The following is a 13,380-nucleotide window of genomic DNA, read 5'->3' as shown; positions in this document are numbered from 1 at the left end:
TGTTAGTAAACATGCTGCACAATGTTTGGTACATGTCTATGTCAGGGCTTTCTCTGGTATTTTAGAGCAATTGGTGAAGCTTGTGCACTTTCACACGCTCGCAAAATGAAACAAAAAAATGAGGCGAAGAGCAGCCACTTTTGTTTTAGTGACTATCGTCTAAAGGTCCCGCCGACCACTGTGGGTTTGTGCTAGATGTCAGGACCGATGTGAAAACATTGTGCTCAGTACATCACACATTAAATCAATAGGCAGTCTTTTCTGGCTGTTCAAACTCATTCTTGATAAATAACTAGAATTTGCTTGGTGTTCTCATACTGTTAGCATATATTCCATACGGCCATATTTATTGCTAAATCTATGTTCTGTTAAAACTTAACTTCTATATAGATATAATAGCTTATTTCCACCACAAACTTGAATTTAGATGAAAAGAAATGTGTTTTGCTATCTAAGGAAAAAGACAAAATTTTCCTGTAATGTCTTATCCGTTTAAAGAGTATTTTGAGGTAGTTAAACTTCTAAAGGTTCACTCGTCCAAGATGTATTAAAGACTTTGTAATTGTATAGCCTACAGATGCTTATGGTCAGATGGAGCCTGATGCTAACCCTGTGGTGATCTTGCAGTGTTTTTATTTAGCTTATGTCTGACAATAGCTACGCTGCATGTTTTGTTGACTGTGTGATTCATTTCTATTAGCGTTTCCTCCGACAATGAAACTTAACTTGGCTAGCAACCCATACATCTGGGTGTGGTCCCGTTTCTCATTTCTGAAATGATCATGTGTGGTTTCCCGCTATTATTAAATGCTGGCATGACAGTACTGTTGACTTACAGAGAAACCGCAGTTGTGTGTGTGTGTGTTGTGAACAGAGTATGTGTGCGCTTGCAAGCGGCTGTTGCTTAGTCTTTGCCTAAAGATATGCACGACACGTCTGTCCATTTGTGCAAAGCTGGCTTTTCCGGATGCCACCCACCCCCAGGGTCGCTTCATCAAACTGCTGAAACAACCATTTTTGCCTGGCAGATGCTGAAGTGAAACTATTTTAAATGGCCGCTTTCTTTATCTTCTCCATACAGTTTCTGTTGTATGGTTGCAAAATTCACAAGAATTTATTTCTGGTAAAAAAAAGTTAAATTGAAATTTAAAAAGATGAACTTTAAATGTTCACATTTGTCCAAAAATAAAATGTGACCCGTGCTAGCAAAATAAGTCAGAATGGGCTAATTTTCAAAAATTTGTTATTTATATTTTGACATTCTCTATAAACTTCAAAATGATGAATGATTTGTTGGAATCTGAAAACAAATGACAGAGCTACACCTGTTTGAAGTTGATGGCATCAGCAAAGTCAATTTTGAGGAAAATCAAGTTAAAGATTTGTGAGGGTTTAAAATCACTGCATCCTTAAAAATCACAGGTAAAACTAACAGACTTTGCACACAGAAAGACAAAAAGAATATCTATATGAAAAATATCTTCATTTTTTTTGCGCTCGCGCATATGTGTGCATTCTTCGGATATGTCGGTCAGCACAAGCATTTAGCATTAAGAATTTAGATTAAGCATTTACAACTCTCAGAGAATGTACAAATAAAGATCATTTTAAATAATTTAGTGATCTCCAACATGGCACCAAGTTACCCGCACAGAGTCTGTGAGCACATTCTATTAATAGTCTCAATTGCAATATTTATTTATTACATATTTATTATATTAAATTGGCTTCTTTTAACTTTTTTAACAATGATGATACATATCAACAAATAAAATAAAATCAACAAGTAAAACAAAGTTTTGAGTAGACTATTTAATAAAAATGTAGCCCTCTAGATTGTTTTATCTATTGTGGTAGCCCTTGATTACACAAAGGTTGGAGACCCCTGTTTTAGATGTTTAATGACTTTTGGGATCGCTATGAGGGCTTAATGTACAAATTTTTATATAAACCTCCATTTCAACCAAAATCAACATTTATACTTTCTTTTGGCTGTAGCTTAAAATTACACTTTGTGCATTTTGACTCATTTTGCCAGCACGGGTCACAAATGTTATTAGAAGTGGACATATCTGTAAAATTTGAGTATAGGTTGACGTTTTGACACGATCAGTCAAACAGCAGTCAGAGATGTAAACTTGTAATTACATTGCATTTGTATAGTAAACAAATGGACAACAGTGAAGGACTGCCTACAAATCATCTGTTGTGCCAAAACTGCAGTGTTACTGTATGTTCAGCAAGCGGTAACACAATGAAGAAAGTAAGTGATTTATGTACAGGGTTCCCACAGGTCCTTGAAATCCTTGAAAGTTTGTGAATCTGGAAGAAATAATTCAAGGCCCTGGAAATCCTTGAAAGTTTGTGAATCTGGAACAAATAATTCAAGGCCCTGGAAATCCTTGAAAGTTTGTGAATCTGGAAGAAATAATTCCAGGCCCTAGAAATCCATATTATTCCCTGTGTAGTGTAGGATAATATCTAAAAAATTCTAGACTTTTTAAGCACTTTTTAAGTTGTGTTTGACACATGAAAACGTCTCGGGTTACGTATGTAACTGTTGTTCCCTCAGAAGGGAATGAGACGCTGTGTCTCTCTTGCCATACTTCCTGCGTCCCTGTAACGCCGCCTTTGACAATATTTCAGATAGCGATATACTTCCTGGCTTCCGCGTCACCCTGTCTTTGTCGTTAAGCCTCACCATTGGTTGAATTTGATATACACATTCAGACGCATTTACCCCTAGAAGCGTCCCCAAAGTGTCACCGCAGTGACGCAGCACGAGTTCCCTCGAAAGGTACTGTAACAATTTATCTTAAAAGATAACTCGATGTAACCTTGCTCTCACTTGAAATGTGTCCCCACATTTAGTCCTTGAATTTGAGGGTATTGGACCTGGAAAGTCCTTGAAAGGTCCTTGATTTTGAAGTTAACTAAGGTGTGGGAACCCTGTGTATGTTCAGCAAGCGGTAACACAATGAAAAAAGTAAGTTATTTATGTATGTCAGAGATGCAACAGATCACAGCTTTTTGACGCAAGAAATTAAGGGGAAAGTAACGGTTCCCCTTTTCATTGATGTTTTTATAATGTTCAAACTAATGATGCTGAATTTTATAATGTGAGCAAATGAGAAGATGAAGTCATTCTCTGTGCATACGCCCTGAAAAAGCCTTAAGCAAAGACGTACAGGAGAAATTTTCTTTTTATTCAAATGGGAAACGACTGTTTAATGAACTGCTACACGGTTAAAAGGCCATTTCATGATTTCCGTTAATGTTTCACTTGTACGGTGACGAGTACATTTGTGACCCTTTTTGTGAAATTCAGGCTAAAGTCTCATAATCTAATGATGAGATGATGAACATCAACGCTTGATTTCAATCATTTATGACTTATCAAGGTTTATTTTCACACAATGATCTTTACATTATGTAGCTTGTTAGGTTTTTTTACAGACTGTGTCACATACTGTGACAATGATTGCAATGAATTTCATTACATATGTACAAGAAAACACACCATAAGCATACAACGCAACATATGTGACCCTGGACCACAAAACCAGTCTTAAGCATCGCTTGATTTTTCAGTACATTTTAACCAAACGCCTTCAAAAGCGGGGGGATGTCCCCAGCGTAAATAACACTATGCTAAACAGATACTTTGTTTGCACAATCGCACCGTAATTTAGTCACTCCTAGACGTACGTCTGGCGTCAGGGGGAACGTTTACCTCGATGAAGGAAAGATATTGTCTCACAGGCTATGTTTATTCGGCTATATCCAGTGCTGCTGAGCTTCGATAAAACTTTACGAGACCGGCGAGACGCTTCACAGGCGGGAGATACGTGGCGTGATTGACAGCTTTGACACCAAATGGGTATACGTGAAAATCAGATGACATGATTTCACAACTTTTCATTGGCCATTTAGGTATGTGACGCATACTGTATACGGAAATGAACCTGGACATTCAATCCGTCGAAAAATCTAAAAATCGGTAAAATGGACATACGTGGTTTTCAGCGGACAGCGACGAAATGGTGCACAAGTGTTAAATTTTTTGTGTAAACGTATTCTTATATAATTTGTTGTATTTATTGTCACAATTTTTATAAAGTCCTCAATTATTAAATAACTGAGTTAACAACAGACAGGGGCGCCACTTGCAATTTTGGGCCATATGAAAGTTGGTAAATGGTTGAGGTTATATGAGGTCATATAAGGTATATAATTTGAGGTTGGGCACTCTACCACACCTATGTTACTACTAATAAAACTGATCTTTGGGGGCCACCATAGTGCGTGGGCCCTTAAATATTCCTATCTTTCCCCCCCAGAGGCACCCCTGACAAAAAAAATTGGAACATAACTGTATATTTTGCTTTTCGCTCACATTGTATTCGATTGCGCACACGTGATGTGTGCATGTGAACCGTTCTGACTCTAAAGCACAATGTTGTTATGTTCCCTCCGTCCAATTGGAAACTAGACATGAATTTTAAAAGTTCAGGGGACAACTTTTACTCCTTACATGAATGCAGTGTCACATGTCATTGGTTCTTGAGGACATTTTTGAAGTTAAACACACTAACATTGCATAATACATATGGCCACGTTTCAGAAGATCTATTTTTCTGTTCACAGGAAGGAGATGAAGTCAGTCACTTACCCTCCCACTTCCTCCAACACCAGCTGCGCTGCAGATTGTAGAGCGCTGTTGCTATTTTACACAATCACACCTTCAACATCTATCAACAACACTTCTCTAGAGTCCAAATATCTCTTCTGTCCATCCCTGTTTACAACTGAAAACAAACAAATCTGTCTTCTGTTAACACTAGACTCTGGTTTAATTGCCAAGACGGCTTCATCCCCAGAAGATCTTGAGCATACAATTGTTTAAATTTGAGATCAGAAGCAATTGTGCAGACTAACGCTGAAGGCAAGAGGCGGTGAAATTCGGCAGTTTGTTTGCTCTAGTCGTATTTGCTTACTACTGTGTGACTTTTAATGTGTCATGGTTTGTGTTTCAAAGGGTTTCTGTATTTATTGCTACACAAATAGTGACACCACTTCAGTCTTTTAAAATGACTATTAAAAGTTAATTCACAGAGGTTGAAATGAATGTGACCACAAGGCTCCTTCTTCCTGATGTTGAATAGGAGACGCAATGCCGTGACTCCACAGAAATAAAGTAGTGAATGGGATCCTCTGTTGGTCTCCAAAGCAGACACTGCAGTGCTTTCATCTCTGACAGGAGGTCTGATGCATCTGCATCTGCCCTGAATCTTTTCTGTGCCAAAGAGTTTTACCCTGACAGCACTGCAGGATGGGGCAGATGCCACACATCAGTAGTAAACATTTTATTTGTTGCTGTATGTGGTGTGTTTGGGCAGAGTCGCCCATAAAGCTTAATTGAAGAATCAGTAAAGTTAGGGCTTTATGTGGAGCTGAAACCTTAATGTTGTGCAGAGTATTTCAGCTCACTGTCATACATGAATGCATATTCAGTGTTTAACAAACCTGATAACCAGTGTGAATTATGATGATTGCATCATTTTGTGTTTATTTTAAAAGTAACACAAAATGTGTTTTTCCAATAATAACACAGAGGTGTCTAGACAACATTTTGTGTGTTGTCCCTAAAATTTCACATTTTGGAGGAGTTGTAGGAGTCTTTTTTTTTAACGGAGATGTCTAGCCTGTATTCCTCTTTTATTGGGGTTTCTTTTAAGGCCAAGCGTGTTTCACTTCTACAGAGATTTATTTAAACCCATGGCTGTCTCGTCCAGCAGGCTTCAGACACCGTTTATGTCTGGCTCTGTTGGCTATGTAGTGACATCCACATAAACCCCACTAATGTCACAGCATGTCGTCTTTATCGCTCCATACGTCCGGTCACGTGTGCAGCCACGAAGTCCAACATGCTAATCAAATCTTCCTGTGAGATCCCTGTATTCTGTGTTTTGTAGGATGTTAAAGCACCATGAAACTGCATTCAAAACTAATTTTACTGTGTATATCAATATTATGTGGTATATTCGTATCTTTTGATCATTAAGTGTTTTACAATTAATCGCAACAAATCGTTTGCAGAATAAAAGTTTTTGTTTAAATTATAATACACATACATGCATAAGAAAAATATTTCTTAAATATTTATATATATACATTTTTAGATTTATATATCATTTATATTATATGTAAAATATTAATACTTAATATATACATATATTTGTTTTTAATTATACATGCATGTATGTGTATTTATATATACATAATTATTATACACAGTAAACACACATATATGATGTAAACAATGACTTTTATTTTTCAAACAATTAGTTTCGATTAGGGCTCCAACGATTAACCGCGTGTCCCATTAAAAATGCCTCAGAAATCGATTCAGTATCGATTTTAAATCGATGCACAGCTTGTGCGTGTACTACAACATTTTTTGTACAGTAGGAAGTCCTTGTCAATCTAAAATCATTATGAGTCGGAGTCATTTATAACGTGCATTTAAAAAAGCAACACTTGTTTTACAAACTCATTCAAATATTCTTTATTATCATGAAAATACATGAAACAATGTGAAGAACAACGATATAAATATTCCTATAGACATTTCCTGAAATAAGTAATAAATAATGCTACTTCTGTGGCACAAAGGGAGTTTCTGCATGAGAGCGCCCTCTGGCTTTGGAATGTGCCGGGATTTCACCATAATTCTTTAAAATTCATTCATTGAGAAAACGCGCATTTGCACGATTAATCGTTGCAGCCCTAGTTTCGATTAATCGTTATGCAGCCCTATGTTTTTTAAAAGTCAGGCGGACGGATGTGAAGGGAAAAAGTAAAGCTTGGCATCGTCATCCAATAAAAATAAAAGCGTTGTCAGAGCCCAAGCAAGATATTACATCTTGATAAGGCTGGGTATTGGCAAGGGCCTCACAGAACGATACGTATCACAATACATGCGTCATGATACAATGTATCACGATACGATACAGTATGTTGCGGTACGCTGCGGTGGTTTTTCCCCTTTTTTTTTAAGCCAAAGTGCATACACACGAAAGCTGCAGGTGTTTTTACATTTTCTGCCATTTTTTCACTCCCGCTAACTTATGAGACATTGGCCGTATATGATAAACAACTGGACAGCGACAACTACAGCAGCGGCAGAGGAGGTCGTTTGACGCACACAAAGGGATTATATTAATTTTTTAAAAATATCAATAGTAGAGATTAAAATATAGATACACTATCGTGGAAAAAAGTATCATGATAGTTAGCTGTGTCAGTATTTTTGCACAGCCCCTGCATCTTGATGTAGTATTATGGAGGCAATTTTTTGTTTTCATTCTGATAAATTGTGCGTATTAAGAAAGTAAAGTGAGTATTTTTTTGTAATTTCTTATAGACTTGATAGTTTGTGGTTGTTGCCTTGGCAATTGTGCACCAGGTAAAGAAAAAGATGAGATGATTAAGATGCTAACCGTTAATTCAACACTGCTGTGATTTAATGAAGTGGACAATAAGTGTTCAAGTACTTTGACAAGCTTGTATTTTAATCATAGACTGACTGTCTAGACCTTGCTGGCACTCAACAAGGTTTTAATCTAGTTCTTGTTTTTTTTTATAAGACGGTTGATATCCATAAGGAGAAAGTCGCCCGACGAGAGATTGGCATCCTGACAACAAATAAGAACACAGCAAGGACTCATAAGATCATTGCTCCTGCCAACATGGAGCGGCCGGTGAGGTACATCAGGAAACCCATCGACTTCACAGTACTGGATGATGTGGGCCATGGAGTGAAGGTAAAAACCTCTCTGACGTATGTCATTTACTGCGATTCATTAAACAGGACTGTTATCCAGGGAAAGAACACTTACTTTTAATATTACTTAAAGATGGGTTCATAGTTACGGATCCAGTAAACTAAATTATTACAATGAGTATTTTTACTACTTTTTCTTGATCATCAGTGTTTGGTAACATTACAGTATTTATTTCCCACTGTAGCTGTTTATTGATTTTTAGAGAAATATTGTATATTTAGTTTTTACTGATAACTGGCAGCAGATTTTGTAAAGCGTCTACATTCTTTAACCAATGTGACTATAGCACCTCCTTCAAATACTTCAGCAAATACTTTCTACATTGCTGAATTTAAGATGGTAGTTTACACTCAAACTGACTTGGGCCCAATTCTATTTATGCCCCTACGCCTATCACTCGCCCCTTTCCCTTGAAACAGGGGAATATTTTTTAACCCTTTCCACTCTAAGAAATGGGACAACACCACTACTACTTCATACATCATCATACGTCCTACGGCAAAGTAGATGCAATGTTTATCGTGCTGTCCTCACCTGTAGTCATAAGTTTAGTGGGTTAAAGCCTAAAAAGTTTCCCTGAACTTTTTTTGCCAAAAGCAGCAAACCACACACCCCTCTGTTGGTAATTCCGGGTGATCCTACCCTCCATCTATTCACGTTTCGGTTTCCCCGGTCTGTTCGCAATTGCTGTAGGGGACTGGCAATCTGGGAGTTTCCCTATGATTTTCCCTCTGGAATGCGATCAAACCAGGGGAACCTGGCACAATCAGATGGGGGGAACCAATCATGGGAAGCTGGCACACCTGGGAAAATTCCCAGTGCTTCAGATGGCCAGTTCATTTGCAGATACTTTATTACATTTAACGCAGTATGTTAGGAAACTACCGGTAATGTAAATATGAACGCAAGATTGAATGTAACATAAAACAAATTATTATTTGTCATTTAAAAACTTTTTTAATGCGAAAAAAGACTTGAATTACACTCGCATGTTGGAAATTTTCTTACCCTTTCGTTTGAAGTGAGGTCCCGAAAAATCTTCATTCGAAGGGCTGTCTGGCCCTACCCCTGCCCCTCCAACTAAAGAGTATTGAGACATCCCTAGCCCTTCATGTGAAGGCACTAAACCGAGGGCTAGGGGAAAGTGTAGGAAAATGAGGTTGGGCCTTAATGTATAGAGAAAGATTGGTCATCACAATAAAGTCCAAAGACAAAAAATAAAACTGTTGCGTTGACCTAAACCAACAGCCCACTAGTGTGGTCCATTTTACGAACAAATGAGTCTTTTGTAAAGATGGCATTTTGATAAATCAGTCGAAATGAGTCACTGATGGATTCATCTGACTAAACCTGTTTCTTTACTCACTGAATGAGTCTCTAAATTGACATCTGACACACTTATTTAACTATAACACATAACTGCCTGACTCATTTGTCATAATACAAAAATATATTTTTGTTTAGTGTTTTAATACATGCAGTGTATTACAGAATATGTAATATTTATACACACTTTTAGTATGTATACATTTGGTGCTTTGTGAAATATATTATGATTGCTAACTGCCCATTGGCATTTGGTGCGCGATGACAGACAGCCCTCTCACATGTCATCATATTGCTTAGTTGATCTGTCGCATGTGCAATGTAGACGTTCATGTAACCCTGCCGCGCGAATCATAAGGTTTTAATGAAGGCAGATGAAGGTGAGTGGTCGCGCAATTGACGTCTCTCCTTTTGAAAGGTGCTCTGGCGCAATTGTACTCACACTTTTACCCCCGAGCCCAAGTGAACCGCGCTCCAGTCCACCTTTGCAAGTGGGCCCGGGTGCGGCACAGATTATTATTGCCATATAAAACTACCCTATGGTAGGTAAATGTTGGCTTCAAGATGAGGTCATGAGGATGCATATGCTGTCCCACGAACAGGACACTGGGGCACCCTACCAAAACCCAAATAAACATCTCTATTTAATAGACATGTGATTGCAGTATATCTGGTTAGTACCTCTGGTTCTGGACCAGTCTGAAACTACTTTTCTTTAATGAAAAACACCCAGCCATGTATAATGTGCGCATTCTAGCACTAACAGTGTGTTGATAGCATGCATCAGTGTTCTCTGATGGGCTTGGAGTTAATAACATGTGATCCAATGGCAGCATCACCCTCTATCTGTGATTATTCTTGCAGGATTTTGAGTGACATAAGCAAACAAAATGGGATTAAGCATGAAATGATGTCTGCATCCCAATAGTCATTATAGCTGGGGCTTCACACATGATCAATACCAATGCTTGTGCTGCTATTGGGGTTAAACAGACACCTCATCTTTTTATACATCGTAGTAATAATTTTACCAAAAACACATTAAAAACGAAATTGAAGCATTGTCAGAACAAACATTTCTGAATCATCAAACTATTTATAAGTTAAAGTGCGAAATATCTGCATCATTAAATTCGTCAAGTGGATTTACAGAAATTAATTTCATACACTCCCGCTTTTCCATTTGTAAGATAGCCCTGACCATAAAATTACAGCATTTTAGCCAAACATTTTCTCTCTGCAAAAGATGAGATTTATTTTCATTGTCAGTTGACTTTTAATCTAGTCAGGAATGCAGTGGAGATCTCAGATGTTGTTTTTCTAATTTTATTTACTTCCCATCCCTGTTCAGGAAAAATGTTAAGCTCCTTGTCTTTTCCCGGCCGTGTATCATCTCATTGAACATTAAGTGCTTTCACAGTTTTAAATGTGCGGAGCGGAGGATTTTGGCGCGGTCAGAGTGATACATTTAAGCTGTATTTCTGTCTGTCTGAGGGAGGATTGAGCTCTCTAGTGATCCCACAGAGACACAGATGAACGAGGCATGTATGGTTGCCCGACCGGGTATATCTGCTTCTTAAGAACAGCCTTAAGCTACAAGCTTTAAATTACTTTAAATTGCAAGCTTGTCATTTAAAGTAGTTTGGATATGGTCGATGCAAACTTTTAAAAAATTGTTGCTAGCTACAGTACAAGTAATTAAAAAATATTAAGATGGTATCAAATGACATGGTTATTAAAGTCAGGTCTGTATTTATCTGTTTCTGGGCTAATATGGCATTTAAAGGTACTGTATGTAAATAAAATAAAATTGAATTGAATTGAATATTAGGCAATGTTGTTCATAAACATTTATACCGGCTGAAAGTCACTTCACATTCTGAGAACATAATATATATGTATTACATAAATATAAATATAAAAAACAATAACTGTAAATGAGTAGTTTACATTCAGTATTGTCGTAATGTTGTTTTTGTAATGTTGTCTTACGTAAGCAATAAGGCACAGCCTTTTATACCTTATTGCTTTTATAAAATGGTTACCACACAATATTAAAGTAACAAAAAATTTAGTACAATTTTAATAAAGTTAAATCAATAAAAGCATTCCTCCCGCTAGAAAAAAGTAGTCCCTGACCGTAAAGAACAACGTTCCAATGTGTAATATGCATGAAAGCTCAAATAAAAACAATAAACCGTTCTTAAACTGATACCTGTGGTTGCTTAGGGTGTTTCTAATTGGGCATACACACCAAACGTGAGTTCAACGATTTGCGCGAGTAGATTACATACAAAGTCAATGCAAAGACTCAATCAGACGTGTCCTCGCAAGGAGCGATGCGAATGACGCGAATTGGGCAGCGCGATTGCCGCGAAAACACGTGCTATTCGCCTCAAACGCGTCTTCACGCAAGTTAAAAATATTCAACTCAAGTGAAAAATTCGCAAGACACAAAGTTAAATCCCGCGAATAATCTAGAGCGAGCAACGCGATGCTACGAGTTTGGTGTGTACGTAGCATAAGGGTGCAGTGGTGAATAGAACCGATGGGTGAAGCGGACATAGCCATGTTTTGTCGTGAATAAAGCACAGGTATTGACCAATCAAAATCAAGGACTGGAACTAACCGTTTTAACTTGAACCCCATTCACACAGCACTTTGGTCTCCAGAAAACTTCCTTAATTTCCTTGTCATAAACAAAGATGCATGCACATGATTTTGCAAGAGAGAAGTCACAGATAATTAGCAAATTCAACCGCTGTAAAAAAACATACCAAGTGCAGGACTTTATGTGTCTTTACCGGATCTTTACGGTATGTTTGTGAATGCATGCACAGATTAATCATTGGCAGTGAGAATGAACCAAAAATCAAATGATGCCGGACGCATCTTCCATGTATTTTCCATAATCTCTGTGTGAAATGGGCTTTGGTGTCCTTTAGCTATACTCACAATATTCCAAGAGCCTCACAAGCCTCACTGCGCACAGTATATACTCTATTGTTAATTTTAAATAAGGATAAAGCACCTTATCCTATTTAACTCGCAAGCATTCGTCTGTGGTACATTAGTCTTTATGGATGGTAAGGGCTGGTGCATTAATAAAGTGTGTAGTGCAGAACAGTCATCGCACAGACATCTCATCTCAACAGTGCAACTTCAGCGTTTCTGCAGGAGATATTTTCACTTCATTGTTCTTATGTAAAGGTGATGTGATTATTTTTATAAGCAGAATTGTAACGTTTGCATTTGAGCTCCAACCCCTGAGCTCTAGTGAAGTGAAACACAGATGTAGAGATTTAAAGTGATTAAGTCCTGTGTCAAGAGCTCTTCGACTTGGCAATGTTGACGTATTTCTCTCTTTCTCTCTCTTTTTCTCTTATTTTATTATTTACTTCTCTTGTTTCCTCATGCCCACGCTAGTGGCTTAAAGCCAAGGTAAGTGTACATGTCCCATGACACCTCTTGCTTTAGTGTATTACTGATCGACTGACTGACTCCCCTGTGATCCTGTTAAATATTCACATTCCCTCATTCATTCCTCCCTCATAACCTTTCGTATGTGTTTATTAGTTGTAGCTCAATCTTTTATCCCTATACTAGATTTTTAATGGATGACTGTGTTATTAAAAAGATATATTTTACCATTAAATGAAGTACAAATGCAACTCAAATATAGGTTGTATGTGTTATTACGCCATTTGGGCTTTTGGACAAATACATATTTTGTTTATTTTATAGTCGCAACATTTAACAGTTGTATTTTAATGGGATTTTGCATTGATCGTGTATAGTTAATATATTGTCTACCACCACCTATTTAGATATTAGGAGAAAACCCATATCAGTTAACCATTACTAATATGGACAATTTTCCTTGCACGGGTAATATAAAGGGTCCTAAAAAGCCATCTAAACTAAGTGCCCGGAGGCTTATTTTGTCTTGTAAAGCCCTCATGGAAGCTCTGTAGATGTTTCCTGAGTTTACATAATCTGATGGTCAGAATTGTTTAAGTACTTAAACAGATGTTTTTCTTATCCTATCAGCAACATGGAAACAACCAGTCGATCAGAGGAGGAACTCTCTCCAGGACGAACCCACCGACACAGAAACCTCCCAGCCCACCCATGCCAGGACGAGGCACACTTGGGTAAGACGTTTCAAAAAACAAGTGCTTTTATCAGAATCTTCATTGTAGAAGGT

At 37.6% G+C, this 13,380-nt stretch overlaps 1 protein-coding gene across 8 annotated transcripts in view; it reads left to right on the top strand.

The window, feature by feature from the left end:
* Nucleotides 1-13,380, top strand: part of abi1a (abl-interactor 1a) — a 56,251-nt gene that overhangs the window by 24,679 nt on the left and 18,192 nt on the right. For 5 of the 8 annotated variants that reach the window (XM_055181534.2, XM_055181532.2, XM_055181535.2 and 2 more), the window contains exons 3-5: nucleotides 7,650-7,826; nucleotides 12,600-12,614; nucleotides 13,224-13,327. In XM_055181534.2, coding sequence (XP_055037509.1) covers nucleotides 7,650-7,826; nucleotides 12,600-12,614; nucleotides 13,224-13,327 — 296 coding nt within the window. The remainder of the gene's footprint in view (nucleotides 1-7,649; nucleotides 7,827-12,599; nucleotides 12,615-13,223; nucleotides 13,328-13,380) is intronic. The other 3 variants (XM_055181533.2, XM_055181536.2, XM_055181539.2) reach the window with 1 other exon arrangement.

This window comes from Misgurnus anguillicaudatus, chromosome 25 (genome assembly GCF_027580225.2).
Source record: "Misgurnus anguillicaudatus chromosome 25, ASM2758022v2, whole genome shotgun sequence".
Taxonomy (NCBI): domain Eukaryota; kingdom Metazoa; phylum Chordata; class Actinopteri; order Cypriniformes; family Cobitidae; genus Misgurnus; species Misgurnus anguillicaudatus.
The sequence above is the reverse complement of the archived record's forward strand: the minus strand, read 5'-3'. Positions and strand labels throughout refer to the sequence as shown.